We start from the raw sequence: 15,139 nt of genomic DNA, 5'->3' as shown, positions 1-15,139 counted from the left end.
AGTCCTCTGTTCTCTGTTCATTCAGACCTTCTGAATCACCTGTTTGATGCCGAACGCACACGCGCGCGCACACACGCACACAGACATGTCTACACTTACATGTACACACACATGCACAGGCACACACTTGCAGGCATGCAAACGCACACACATACAGACATGTCTACACTTACATTTGCACACACCTATGCACAGGCACACACAAGCAGAGACACACATACACATACATGTACACACGTATTCACACACCCATGCAAAGGCACACACAAGCAGAGACACACATATACATGTACACACATATACAAGCATACACACACACACATGCACATACCCCTCTAGCCATGATGTACAATACAATTCTATGTTTGGGGAAAAAAGGGCGAAGGCCACAGCTGTACAGGCCGAGAGAGCCTGTGGTGAGCCACAGGGCTGAGGTGGCACCTTCCCACTGTTGATGTGACTGTCATGAGAAGTTTTACCTGAGAGTCTAGCAGACGTCTCGCCCCTTTACTCAAGAGCCGTGGAATGGAAATGGTCCCCCAGCAGTTAAACCCAGGGTGGGGGATCCTGGCTTCACAGAGCAGAAATTGTCCCCCTCCCCTAGCCCAAGGGACCATTACCTGTCCTGTCCCCGTCCTCCTCCGTCAGAGAAGCTTGGCAGAGCGTCTTAGTGGCCTGGTGGAAGGGGCCTTCCGTGGGCCCCTGGGCGGCCAGCAGCCGCAGCATGACTGTGTTGAACAGGCAGGCGACCGGTTGTGTGGGTCCCACCAGCCCCGGGGCCCCGCAGAGCCGGCTATACAGCTGGAACAGGCCACTCCTCACTGCGCCGTCACTGAGGAGGTCAGCCACAACCCCTGCATGTGGCAAAATGTGGCTCTGGAGCCAGCTGAGAAGTCCTGCAGCTTCTGCCCCGCTGGGGGGGCACTTGGTCACTGTCCGAAGCACCCAGCCAGCCGCCAGGGAGGCTGTGGCATTCACAAGGCCCAGAGTAGGGCCTTCAGGGGTGGCCCTGTCCACAGGCTCTGGAGCAGGCTTGGTGGCGGGGGGCACAGGCCCCCAGTGAGTCAGTATGGACCGCAGCAGACCCCGGCAGGTGTCTAGGCTGGCTGCTGTCAGCTCAGGGGCAGCTGTCTCTTCTGCCTCCCCAGGCCTCCTCCTCCGGCCCCGGGAGCCTCGGGTGCGGGCTGGTCCGGCAGGCTTGTTCTTATCCTTGATCATCTCTGACATACAGAAAGGGAGGTCAGTGCCGGAGCAGCACCTGCCCTGCAGCCCTCCCCACCCAGATGCCCAAGCGCCTGCCCCCTCTGCTTCCAGCAAAGTCAGGACTGGGCAGAGCACGGGGATGGCAGTGCCCTGATGACAACAGACTCATTTGCCCTCTCCACTGCCCATGTGGTCCCTGCTTCAGTTCTGAGGACACAGACTCGGCTGAAGGGGAGGCTGAGCTGCCGAGACCCGTGCCCCCTGACTTTACTGGGGGTGGGGCTGCAAGGGGCTCCAGGCTGTGCTGACCCACACTCCCTACTGACCACTGAAGGTGGAAGTGCAGAGGGCTCTGGGCTGTGCTGATGACCCCTGCTCCCGACTCCCCACACCCCCCTGACATTACTGAAGTGGGGGGGGTGATCCAGGCTGCGCTGATGACTCCCGCTCCCCACATCCCACTGACTTTACTGAAAGGGGGGCTCCAGGCTGTCCTGGTGATCCCTGCTCCCCACACCACACTGACATTACAGGTGAGCAGCCTGGCACTGAGAAGGTGAAAGGACCAGGTTTCTCGGATGCAAGCGCATGGGCCTCGTCCTCTGTGGCCTCAGCTAGCGACCAAGAGCACCATTGTTGGCTGCTGCTTTCTAGAGCGTTTGCACAAAACCCAGGACCCGCAAGAAGCCAAGACACTCACACAAAGGTGTATCGGGTCTAGCAGTCCCTCCTGTGGAAATTCTCTGTACCCCCAACGCCAGCCCACATCACTAGTGTGGACTTCAGCAGAGCCCGTCCCACTTCTGTCAGCTTTGGGGCTGCTGCTCAGGACAGAGAGCGGGGTGGCAGGGAGTGGGGCCCCACTCACTGGTGAGCTCCCTGACCCGGTGCGCCTCAGCGGCGGTGCTCAGGGCTCCCTGGAGCCAGACATCCCCTTCGAGGAGGCTCCACTTGTGCAGGAGGACGAGGACGTCCTTGGTGGAGAGCACCCTCTCGTTCACGGTGAAGCGGTTCAGCTCCTTGAAAGCCTGCATGACGGTGGCCCGGTACCTCAGCACAGATTCCAGTGCCCAGAAGAAGCTGGTCAGCCGGGCAGGGTCTAACGTGGGCCTGTCAGGAGACAGTCACAGACTGAAGGAACCCGGGACTGACGAGGGCGCGGGCATGCTGCAGAAGCAGGGTATGAACGGCCTGTCCCACAAGTCGGGCTCCCCCTTCCAGACCCGAGAGTGGAGCCCCGAGAGCCAACACAGCAGCAGAGGCACCCGCGCTTTGCCGTTTTGTCAGCCACTTGCCCCAAAGTTTGATCCGGCCGCTCCAGGGCAAAGGCTCACTGGTATGACTTGGCTGAGACTTTTTAAAGGGTTTACAAAGAAACCTGATAAAACTGGAGCAGGTAAGAGGCAGCCAAGACGGATTTCCCCAAGCTCACAGTCAGCCCCACGTGCTGAGCTGTGCCCGCCAGCGAGGAGGAAGCTTCGTGGCGTGGGCCCACACAGCACGGGGGGCCGGGGGTGCTCACCTCAGGTGCTTCATGAGCGCAAGGAGGACGTAGAGGAACTCGTCGATGAGGTGCAGGGCGAGCAGTTTGGGGGGTGCCTGGGACCTCGGCTTTCTTGGAGGCCGGCCCTCCGCCTCCACCACCCTGTCTCCCAGGTTGGTCACCCACAGCGTGTGCACCAGGGAGATGACGTTGGAGAGCAGCTGCGTCTCCAGGAACCTGCAACCACATATGGCCTGTTCACACGGGCCCCTTCGTGGGGCGAGGGGGCCAGGGCCTCGGGGGCCGGAGTGTAACCTCTGCTGACCGCATCTACTATGCATCCACGCCCTCCCTGCCCCACAGCGGCCCTCACGTAACCCGTCCTCATGTAGACACTCGGTGCTGGCTGCTCTTCAAGACATGGGAGGGGGCTCCCGACGCCTTCCCGGACAGGCCCTCCCCTCCACCCCCGCCTCAGAGAACCAAAGTGGGGGGGCAGCAAGAGCTGCCCTCTTCCTGCAAATTGCTATTTCTGCAACTTGCATGCCCCACCTGCTGTCCAGGTGATTCCCACACACGGCAGCTCTCTGGGGGTTTCCCAGGTGGCACGTCTTTTCGGCACCAGATGGCCTCACCCCTCCCGGGAGGGGGAGCAGTCTGCGGTCTGCAGTAGTCCACCAACTGCCCTGCAATGCCACTAGGCTGTGTGGGAATGACAAGGAGCTGCTCCTCCCTGCTGACAGCCTCCTGGCTCTGGAGGGGTCCCTGTGCTCTGCCAGACTGCACCAGGGTCTTGCCCCACCGGAAGCTAGGGCACTCCCTTACACCAGGACCATAGCCCTGGGAGCCTCCGGGTGGTGCTCCTGGTTACTGCACTTGCTGCCAACTGAAAGGCTGGAGTTTCGAGTCCACACAGTGGGAGAAAAGGCCTGGCTATCTTTCTAAAAACACACCCGTCAAATCCCTCTGGAGCAGTCGCTGACACACGTGACACAAGGGGTCATCATGAATCGGAGTCGACTCAATGGCAGCTGGCTGTCTCTAAGACGGGAGGCTTCAGAAACCCTCCCTGTCACCAAGCAGTCCCTACAGGCCAGTCGAACTGCTCCTGCGGGTGGGACTCTTGATGGGCAGCCTCGTCTTTCCCCTGGGAGCTTCCGGTGAGTAGGTTCGAACTGCTGACCTTCCGGTGAGCAACTGAGTGTGTATGCCCGGCACCACAGGCTCCTTACAGGGCTCTTTCTGGCCGTGTAAAGCTCGCCAGCACCCTGAGGGAGGAGCCTGACCTGGGCACAGAAGGGGCAGAAAGGACTGCGGCTGGCGGTGCAGGCACAGGTGGTGAGGGGGCACCAGTCGGGGTGGTCAGCCCACACACCAGGGGCCCCGCCACTGGCTCACCTGCTCTCGAGGATGTGCACCACCCACGTGAAGAGGCTGTAGTCCCGGATGATCTCGTAGGCAGACTTGGCAACCTGCGCGGCGCTCTGCAGGATTTCCAGAATCCAGTTCTGAAAGCCCAAAACAAAACGTGCCATTGGCGGAGAGAAAAGTAACTTTCTTGCACAAGAAGCCAACTTCAGAAGCACACAGGGGTGCCCTGCTGCAGGCGGCTGCTGAGAAAGAACGGAGCGTGTCCTGCTCAGCCAGTGAGTGGTGACCACGAGGGAGAGAGCAGCCCTTCCCCAGGGGTGTGGGGGGGCAGCCAGAAGAGACAGCGCACCGGCCGGGGAGATGCCCGCTTCCTGTGACCCACCGTAAGAAGCTGGCCCACAGGGCCCACGCAGCAGCCTGAGCCAAGCCAAAGGGGAACACAGTCCCATGTCTAAGGCCAGCAGCTTTTGGCCACTGACCTGCCCCCAGGAGCCGGCAATGTGGGTGCTTTGCAATCCCACAGTTCATGAAGACAACCCCACCATACCCCAAGTTGTTTCTTCACATTGCTGCGCACCTGGTGTGACTCGTTTCACTAACCCCACACACGTTCCCCACGTCCTCCCTGCAGCCACCCACTGTGCCACGGAGACAGCACACACACCAGCAGCCAGCAGTGAGGGCGCTGCAGCAGTCTGTGTGAACTCCCAGCCAGGTCTGATGGCCCAAACCCTAGCGCTGACTGAATCCTGGCGGCCCGAGGGCCTGAGCCACCACCAAACCCAAAGCAAGCCTTCCGCCGCCGCCGACTCGCAGCCACCGGGACACAGGCCGGAGTACAGAGTACAACTGCCCCATGGGTTCTGAAGCCACAAGCCTGTACCAGAGCAGCTGGCTCATCTTCCTAGTGGAGCAGCTGGGGGTTCGAGCCCCTGGCCTTGTGGTAGGAAGCCTAGTGCTCAAGTCACGGTGCCACCGGGACCCCACTGCATCATGAGTTGGGTGGGATCTATTTCTAGAGCTGCTGGCCAGCTCCAGAGGCTCGTGCGTCTGGAGAGACAGGGCCCTCCTCTTGATGGTACGTGGGCAGAGGACTGCTGGGGGAGGCACTTGAGAGGGAACAGCAGGGTGCTGACGACACAGCAGCCACAGGGCAGGCGTGGAAGGTACCTCGCTTTTCCTGAGAGAAAGCCAGGCTTCAAGGTGAATGAGGGGACAGGGGCAACAGTTGGGTCAGAATCCACAATGGACTGGCCCTGGTGGCACAGTAGTTACGGTTGGGCTGCTAACTCCAAGGTCAGCAGCTCGAAACCACGAGCAGCTCTGCAGGAGAAAGACGAGGCTTTCTACTCCTGTAAAGAGTTGCAGTCTCGGAAACCCACAGGGGCAGCTCTACCCTGGTCTACAGGCTCACGAGGAGTCGGGATCCACGCGGCGGCAGTGAGTGTGGTTGGGGTTTGCAGTAACGAACGAACCCTGGGAACGAGAAGCCGCGCTGCCCCAGGTGCGCTGTGAGCCAGCACGTACCTGGGCCACGTCGTCGCAGAGAGGGCTGTTAAAGAAGGACAGGATGACGTGGAGAATCCCCTGCCGGGCGTACAGCTCATAGCAGTGCTTGTCCCGAATCCCCTGCCGCAGGAGGCCAAGCACCCACTCCTGCTCCGTTTTTTGCTGTAACCCAAGCAGACAAGACAGGGTTACCTGCTTTCCAGTGGTGACATGGATTCCCCATTCCTGAGGGCTGGTTGTCATCAGGCCACTGTGACTCACGGGTCCCTCTGTGAGTCATAGTGAAACTGTGCGCTGTAGGGTGTTCAATGGGGGAGTCTTTGGAAATAGGTAGCCAAGTCTTTCTTCCGTGGTGGCTTAGGGTGGACTCAACTATCCAACCATTAGTCTTGGTTGGTAGTTGAGAGGGTTAATTATTTGCATCGCTGGGGGGTGTGGGAAACTCCTCTATTTCTGATTCTGTTATAAAAAATCCCCAATCTCTCCTTTGGTTCAATTTCTTCTGTTAGGAATAAAAGACCAGGTCAAGGTCCAACACTGAGCTGAGCTGTATTAAGTCAAGGCAGGTGTTCCAGATACGCCTATTCATTGCTAGTGATCACACACACACACACACACACACACACACACACACACACACAGCTGTATTAAGTCAAGGCAGCTGTTCCAGATACGCCTATTCATTGCTAGTGATCACTCACACACACACAAATGACATCAACCTTAGAACTTGGAAGAAGATGCGCCAAAGTCTGAGAATCTCCCTACACTTGAGAGGCTTCCATGAAAAGCATGTCACGCCTCTGGGCGCGGCTGCGAGAGCGCTGACATCAGTCCTGAGAGCTCGCTGGCAGGACCTGGCAGCACTGTCCCCCACAAACAGCGTCTGGCCCACACACTCAAGACCCGCCGGGCGGCGAGGGCTTTAGAAGCAGTACCTCGACGTCGGAGCTGTAGAAGAACTGGTAGAAGGCGGGGACTTTGTTCATATTCAGGTCTGGATGGGACAGCAGGAACTTGCTGATCTTCAGGTACATGTGCTCCTCTGTGGACACAGCCAATCAGTCACACGGGCACCGCCAGGTTGGCAGGGCCAGGGGTCAGGTGTGCAGAGACCCTGTGGGGCCGGCACATCCATCTCCAGGGGCTTCATACTTGAGAACTGGAATATAGCTATACGCCGTAATTGGATCCTGCACTTGCGTGTGTACGAGTGCGCGTCCCCTCTCTGAGGGGCCGCCTGACTGCAGACACTCAGTCAGCAGTGAGTGCAAAGTGGCCTTGGCCCTGGGCCACCCACTGAGAGATGCAGCCACAGCAGAGGGCGCACAGGCACACACTGGAGCACCACGTACTGTGACCCAGCACGGCAAATGCAAGCAGGCTGGTGTGGGCAGACATACCCCCCCTCAGCATCCTCCAGCACCCTGCACCCCCACACCCGGGGTCCACAGTGGGACAGAGCCATTCCAAATAGCAAGGGCGGGGCTGAGACCCAGAGCACCGTGGTCTCAAGTCTCCAGCTTTTCCCAGTTCAGGCGCTTTTGAGTCTGTAGACGTGAAATGATTTTCTTTCCTCCCCAAATTTCCAAGCTGAAGGGAAACCCTATAAAGAAACTGGCCTGGGAGAGGGTGGAAATCAGGACCTGAATTCTAATCGCAACTTGACTGCACTCTCACTGTGGGACCTGGGAGTACCTCCTGGACTCAGGGTGGGGGACGACTCAGTTGGAGAAGTGTTTTCACCACAGGTTTTCAGGTGATTTTTCACCTGAAAAATAGCCACTCTACATGGAACGGGCCCTGTGGTCCCTGGGGCCCCGACTTTCGGTGCCCCTCCTTAGTAATCGAAAGGCGGCGTCACGGTGACGGGCTGGCTTCAGACACACAACCTCAGGAGGATGCTCCTGCTGCCAGAGGGCCCTCCACTCCTCAACTCACAGCCAGCTGCTGTCCAGCGGGGTCAGTGAGGCCACGCCAGCTCACAGACACCTCTTAAGCGTGGAGCGGCGGCGGCGGGTGATAACAGAGGTGGCCCTGGGGACAGGCTCCTGCCAGGACTGTGAGTTCACACGATCCTCAGAGCAATCCTATGCGGGGGGAGGGGAGGGGGCGGCACCATCAACCCTGTTTAGTGAGGAAACGGAGGACAGAGACGTGTCTGCCCTGTGTCGCCCAGCTGACAAGGGGCAGAACCTGCACAGACGCCTAGCAGCCTGGCCCGGGGCCTGGGTTAGAGACCCCAGGCAGTTGGGATCAGACTGGATTTTCACTTCCATGCTATTTGTTGATTGTATACGAGGAGAGAACGGGAATATAGCCGTCCTTCAGTGTCCACGGGGCTGGTTCCAGGACCCCTGTGGTCATGCTCCTGCTCCAGCCCCTCCTAAGAGTGGTGGAGGATTTGCATACAGCCTCCAGCTGACTTAGACCGCTCCTCCCTTACCAACAGCACCTCACACCGAGGACATTCTCATTGCACCTTTAGCTTTGAGCAACTGCTCTCACCACCTCAGTTGCTTTTCTTCCCCAGAGATCAAAGATCTGCAGTTAGATGCATCCGCAGATGTGGAACCAGGGGAGGCAGCAGACGGACTGCACATCCAACCCCGCCCCCACCACCCTGGCCATACAAGCACCGCGTTCCACTCTGGGCCTTCCACGAAGCCACCCCTGGATTCTATCCATCCTTCTGCTCCGTGAGCGGGTCTGCCCGGCCATACTCTAGTGACATGTCCTCTGCTGCTGGACAGCTGGCTGGCTCCCCATCTCTGACCCTGGACACTCCCCATTTCTCAGGCACGCCCGATTCCCCCTGGAGGGCACACTCCCTCAGCACCCTTGTCCCACAGGCAGCGGCACACACTGCCACTGTGGTACCTGGCTTCAGGATCTGCAGGGCCGCCTTGGCGACGAAGAGCGTCAGGGAGAATGTGAGGCGCATGTTCTGCGAGCGGATCCCGTTCCGGACGACATCCAACAGGTAGAGGAGCTGTAGACGGGGAGACACAGGGGAGTGCTTCCAGACACCTGTAGTCGGCCTTGTCCTGTGCATAATGTGGCCCTGCTTGCACCCCAGGGACGGTCCTGCATGGCTGCCCCCACCCCAGACCCACCTTCCTTCAGGAGGCAGGCGAGCACCTGGGGCAGCAGGGGACCATGCATCAGGCCGAGGAGCCAACCTGTCCTTGGGCCTCCACCCCCACAGGCCCGGATATCTGAGCTCAGTGTGACTTACTGCATATCCATTCCCCTCTCACACCCCCTGCAGCAGCTCAGACCAAAGAAATGACCAACCAGGATCACAAGCTGTCCACCCACCCCATGGGAAGGTTTGCAAGGGGAAACCTTTCTGCTTCGCTCCTGAACGGGAACAGACCTGTTCTTCATCCGGGGTCCCCAATGTCTTCAGATCTCATGGGGAGCCAGCTCTCTGGGCCCAGCAGGTCCCCACCTGCAGCACGGCAGCATGTCCCCCCTCACCTACCTGAGCCTGCTCTCGGAACCGCGCCCCCTCCAGCTGCGAGTAGTAGGCTGCCAGCACATAGTAGGCCGCAGCCCGCATCTTGGGGTCATAGCTGCTGAGGGCCGCAATGGTCAGACCCAGAGAATTCGAGTCCAAAAACTTTCGACAATCCACCACAAATTCTAGAGGAAGTAAGACATAGGCATACTAGTTACACACACACTCCCATGGTGCTTGAACTACATGGAGAATTAAATTTCTCTCCTTGTTCCCCCAATGATCACCTAACTGAACCAAGAGCATGTCTTTCTCCAGCTCGCCCTAACTTCTGACTTGATGGCAGTGAGTTTGGGTTTTTTCCCTACAGAAAAACACTTGTGCTCCCGACACAACGGCTGGAGCCAATGTGTGTGAACAAGTAAATGTGGTGAAGAAAGCTGATGGTGCCCGGCTATCAAAAGAGATAGTGACTGGGGTCTTAAAGGCTTGAAGATAAACAAGCGGCCATCTAGCTCAGAAGCAACAAAGTCCACATGGAAGAACACACCAGCCTGAGTGAGCGAGTGGTCCCAAAGGGATCAGTTACCAGGCATCAAAGAACAAAAAATCATATCATTGACTGCACACCTCCATGATAGGATCGCTGAAGACAAATGGGTGCATAAGCAAATGTGGTGAAGAAAGCTGATGGTGCCCGGCTATCAAAAGAGATAGTGTCTGGGGTCTTAAAGGCTTGAAGGTGAACAAGCGGCCATCTAGCTCAGAAGCAAATAAGCCCACATGGAAGAAGCACACCGGCCAGTGCGATCACGAGGTGCCAAGGGACCAGGTATAAGGCATCATGCAAAAAAAAAAAGATATAAGTGTGTGTATGTATGTGTATATATGTGTATATGTATATATGTATGTATATATATGTATATATATATCATATTAAATGAAGGGGGAAGTGCAGAGTGGAGACCCAAGGCCCAAGTGTCGACCAATGGAGATCCCCTCATAGAGGGGTTTAGGAGAGGAGATGGGTTAATTAGGGTGTGAGGTAGTATCGATGAAGAACACAGCTTTCCCCCGGATCCTGGATGCTTCCTCCCCCCAACTACCATGATCCGAATTCTACCTTGCAGGGCTGGATAGGACAGAGGCTGTACACTGGTGCATATGAGGGTTGGAGGTACAGGGAATCCAGGGTGGATGATACCTTCAGGACCAAGGGTGTGAGGGACGATGCTGGGAGAGTGGAGGGTGAGTGGGTTGGAAAGGGGGAACTGATTACAAGGATCCACATGTGACCTCTTCCCTGGGAGAGGGACAGCAGAGAAGGGGGGAAGGGAGACTCCGGATAGGGCAAGATATGACAAAACAACGATGTATAAATTACCAAGGGCATATGAGGGAGGGGGGAAGGGGGAGGGAGTAGGGGAAAAAAAAGAGGACCTGATGCAAGGGGCTTAAGTGGAGAGCAAATGCCTTGAGAATGATTGGGGCAGGGAATGTATGGATGTGCTTTATACAATTGATGTATGTATATGTATGGATTGTGGTAAGAGTTGTATGAGTCCCTAATAAAATGTAAAAGAAGAAAAAGAAAAAAGAAAAACACTTGTGCATAGAACATGTGAGATCAAGGGAACCACCTAAATATTTAATATACTCTCACTAAAAATTGCCAGGCCTCGGCTGGCTGGAATATCTTCAGCAATCACTGACATTCTCCACGACAAATGGATTTTCCCTATGTCCGTGAAGAAAACAGATGTCTGTTTTGTGGTCCTCTCTGCCGCTCTGTGGCGGTCTTGGCTTTGTAAGACTTACAGGAATGAGCAGTCCTTGGGATGCTGAAAATATAATAGGGCATTTAAAAATAGTAATGAATGCCATTCACTTTGTTTCCAGGACCCCTAAATAGAAGCTTGGTCTTCTGCCAACAGACCTTCAGATCAAAATGGCAAAAGCACCAGCCGTGATGAAGGATGACAACAAAAGCCACCCCGCTCTAGTGGGGTGCAGGGGCCATGTGAGCATGCTGGAGCCTCCAAAAACCGCCCTCTGCTCTAGTGGGGTGCAGGGGCCATGTGAGCATGCTGCTGAGCATGCAGAAACTGTCTTCATTCCCTCCCCCAGCTTCCCCGAAGCAGGTGGGCGGACGGCAGGCAGAGGCTCGGCACAGGAGCGGGGTCTACAATGCCTGAGCCCTGCCTGAGCCTCATCCGCTGATGAGGCCTGGGACACTGACTGCACGTGGACCTCCTGGGCTGGCTGCTCTATGTCACAGGCGAATGGGAGCTGAAGATCTCAACCCCGCTGTTCCAAGGACAAGACCTCGCTTTGAAAAGGCGCTTGTCACCGCCATGGCTAACAGCCTTGGCTGTCCCGCTATCTCGGCCAAGGACACGCTGCAGGGACAGTGTAAGGTTAAGAACGTAGGTGCCCATTCTCAGTCAAGGCTTGCAGTGGAGCTGTTGAGAAGGCAGTTTCTCTGAAGACTGGGTTCAACACACACACACACACACACACACACACACACACACACACACACACACACACACAGCAATGTCTGATTTAGGATTCCAAAGAGTCTAGCACTACCGAGACAGGGTTACCATGCAGCAAACAAGAGCACGGTGGAACTCCTGTCACCAGGCAGCATGGTGACTCGCAGGAGTACATCGAAGGCTTCCTGCAACCTGCTACACAGAGTCCGCAGGGTGCACCAGGCCTACATTTGCTCTTTGGATTTGCACTGGTCAGTACCAGTCCGGGTCCTGGAACTGCTGGCTGTGTTCTGTTCCCTCGTCTCAGTGGCAGTGCCACCACAGAACCTGAGGAAGTAACCAAAAGAGTCATGCTTCTAGAAACGTTTACTGAAAACATTGTTCGTGTTCACTGCCCCTCTGGGGCAAAAGCAGGAGGGAAAAGAATCATGGTACGTGTTTAGAAAAATAACATCAAATGTAACATGCCTCCTGACTTAATTCAAGTGTAATGAATCTAGCCAACACTGCCCATGATGCTCTGCAGTCTCGGTGTTTACCACTTGAGACAAAAATATTTCCTTGTCCAGATCTCATTCTGGATGACATAGAGCAAAAATCCCAAGATCTGAAAAAATATTTCACAATTCTTCAATGTTAGCTATTTCCTTATCCACTTCTGTACTCAAGTTCGTGTTTGTTTTCCCCTTCCTGCTTCCATGTGAGCAATTTTAGTATAAACAGTCTACTAAGCTGTCCCACATCCTGTCAGCTCTGCCCCCGGCGGGGAGCAGTAACACCGACGCTGGGCTGTGCTTGGGGACGCAGGTGGCAGGGCAGAGCATTGGCACGTTTCCCGGAGTACAGCACCAGTGCTCTGACCGCTGCCCTTCATAAAGGCCTTCTCTGCCTTGACCCCCAACAACAAAAGCCCGTCACACGCCCAAGATTTTATGAAAAGCACTCTGTTCAGATTTTACGGGTGTCCTACTAAATGTTTTACAAGGCTTTCCTTTCTTTCTGCCTCCTAAAACTTCTCCTGAGGAAAAAACAGACTAAATGGATTTGTTGAAAATCACTAAAAATTACACAATGGTATTCTTAGACTGTGGAAAACCTACTTTCATGTTTGAAGAGAAACAGATGCTGTCAGCGGATGGGGAAGCCGAAGGGCGTCCTGGTCTGCCCAGGATTAGATGAGCCTCACTTGAGGCAGGCCTCAGGGCAACTAAGCAGAGTATGGCTCGCCATTACCATACTCTGCCATCTGCAGGAAATGTCGCCTGCTGCCTGGGAAATAAAACCTAGGTTCGATAATAGCATACGGTGTCAATCAAGATGAGAGCTAGAGCCAACACTAAGGGCTAATGATAGAAAAATGTGAAAATCCAGAGATCTTTAAATCATTTTTGAGGGTAGTGAAAAATGAAATGTGTCTACAAATAGGAGATTCTGTATATAAGAAGAAAATCTCAAGTTTAAAAAAAAAGGAAAGATGGTATCCCTAGTAGGAGGTGGTTTCCCATTCACCCAAGCCGACCTGGCCATGACTGAAGCTTTAGCATCATGAGGACTGTGCCCATGGGCATGAAGCCAAAGCACACACCAAAACACCACCATACCGTGTCCTGGCGACGCCTTTCCTACGTGCCAATTGAGAAGTCAGCCTGGGCCGTACAAAGCAAGGGTGGGCAGCCCAGGCCCAGTGAGGAGCCTGAAGCTAGCCCCTGCCTCGTGGGAATGAGGTCCAGTGGCCCCCAGGCCGGCAGTCAACAACGTTCATGAGGGGAAGCTGGACCTGTCCCCCACCAGGCAGCAACGAGGAGTGACCCCAGCTCCCTGTCGGAGCAGAGCTGGCAAAGCCTTAGAATGAAGAAATAATGACCAGAGGACATTGCCCAGCTATCTCTGAACGCTGGACATAAGACGGCAGGCCAACGAGGGCTTCCGGGAGCAAGGAACAGGTGGGGGATGAGAGCACCCAGGCTTTCTTTTTGCCTCACAGAGCAGGCTTCAGTTGCAGAAGCTGCAGCCACAAACACCAACACACCCGAGAGAGACGTGTGAACAGAAAGAAGCCTACCCTCTAGCCCACGGGAGAGAGAGGCAGCCGCCCTACACTAGCCAGGCAGTCAGGAGACAATCACAGCTCGGCTCTAGTCAACAACCACAGGACAACGTGACCCCACCTAACTCATAACCTCCAAGGCCAAGTGGGGGGCCTGGACTTATCCCCCGCCGTGCTGTAAAACAAAGTGGGGAAAACACACACACAGATCCTGGCGAGGATGGGGTCAGAGAAAGAAGGCCAGGTCCCAGACTGCGACTCCCACCCCCACGGGCGGCAGGGATGTGCTCCTTTCTCCCACTGTGTGTGGGGATGGGGGTAGGCTGGGGAGATCTAGTGAGAGCAAGGACCATCACCCCCAGTGCAGGCCACAGGAGCAACAGGAATGAGCCACTCTGACAGAAGGAACCAGCACAGGCGGATTCTCACCCTTGCCCAGCAGAAACGAGGCGCACCCTCCTCAGCTGTCAACTTTGACCCCCAGCTTAGCAGTAATAGGGCAGTGCCCCCAAATTCCAGCCAAAGCAGCGTTAAAAACAACAAAACCCGTTAAAACAAAAGGTTTATAGGAGATTCAGTCTGATAACATAATGGCCCAAACATTCCATTTTCAACCCAAACTCACTCACTATATTAAAATCCACGGAAATGCATAGAAGCCATGCCAAGATGGCGGAGTCTGAAGGGTCGTACAAATGCTTCCATGAGAAAGTGTGCGTGTGCTTGAAACCAGTGGAGCAACAGAAAGTCTCAGTGCAGAAACGAAGAACCAAACAGAACTCTTGGATCTGAAAAAATATAATAAAAACTGAAATTCACAGGATGGGCTCGCTATAAAAATGGAAAGAATAGAGGGGGAAATCAGAACCAGATGACAAGAACAATAGATGTTACCCAGTATGAATGACAGAGAACAGATTTTTTTCTTTTAATTTTTAGGGACCTACAAAAACGACCATGAACGCACTGATATTTGTGTCATCAGGAAGTGACAAGGAAGATGCTGCTGAAAAAATACTTGAGAATGGTGTTAATGTTCCCAAATTGGCAAAAGATACAAATCTACGTATTCAAGAAACTGAGTGAACCCCAAACACAACACACTATTATCAATTATAACACCGATAGCAATGACTTAAAAAGCTATTAAAATATTATAACAAAAACATTATGAAAAACTCAAATAAACCGTAGAAAAAATGAAAAAGAGGGAAAGAATAGAAAAACAAAGATTAAAATGACAGACGTAAGTCCTAAGACAATAATTACACTAAGTATAAGTGGTGCAACTAGATCTACCAAAAGAAACAGATTGGCAGAAGACTAAGTTCTTGGGACGTGGCTCTGGCTCAATACTTGCCTTCATGTCAGGGTCACTAAAGCAAAGTGTGGTGAGGAAAGTATATGGGGCTCGCTATCACAGAGGGTACCCTCGGGGGTCTTAACAACTTGTCTTAAACTGGAAACACAGGGAATCCAGGGCAGATGATGCCTTCAGGACCAGTGGTGTGAGTGGTGATACCGGGAGGGTGGAGGGAAGGTGGGGTAGGAAAGGGGAAACCAAT

The 15,139-nt window shown here is 54.8% G+C and overlaps 1 protein-coding gene across 1 annotated transcript in view; it reads right to left on the bottom strand.

The window, feature by feature from the left end:
• Positions 1 to 15,139, bottom strand: part of URB1 (URB1 ribosome biogenesis factor) — a 77,378-nt gene that overhangs the window by 971 nt on the left and 61,268 nt on the right. The window contains exons 31-38 of the mRNA XM_075542372.1: positions 9,054 to 9,214; positions 8,447 to 8,558; positions 6,505 to 6,611; positions 5,585 to 5,728; positions 4,085 to 4,194; positions 2,726 to 2,923; positions 2,072 to 2,313; positions 621 to 1,220 (exon numbers count right to left, since the gene is read on the bottom strand). Coding sequence (XP_075398487.1) covers positions 621 to 1,220; positions 2,072 to 2,313; positions 2,726 to 2,923; positions 4,085 to 4,194; positions 5,585 to 5,728; positions 6,505 to 6,611; positions 8,447 to 8,558; positions 9,054 to 9,214 — 1,674 coding nt within the window. The remainder of the gene's footprint in view (positions 1 to 620; positions 1,221 to 2,071; positions 2,314 to 2,725; positions 2,924 to 4,084; positions 4,195 to 5,584; positions 5,729 to 6,504; positions 6,612 to 8,446; positions 8,559 to 9,053; positions 9,215 to 15,139) is intronic.

Source organism: Tenrec ecaudatus, chromosome 2 (assembly GCF_050624435.1).
Source record: "Tenrec ecaudatus isolate mTenEca1 chromosome 2, mTenEca1.hap1, whole genome shotgun sequence".
NCBI lineage: Eukaryota > Metazoa > Chordata > Mammalia > Afrosoricida > Tenrecidae > Tenrec > Tenrec ecaudatus.
The sequence above is the reverse complement of the archived record's forward strand: the minus strand, read 5'-3'. Positions and strand labels throughout refer to the sequence as shown.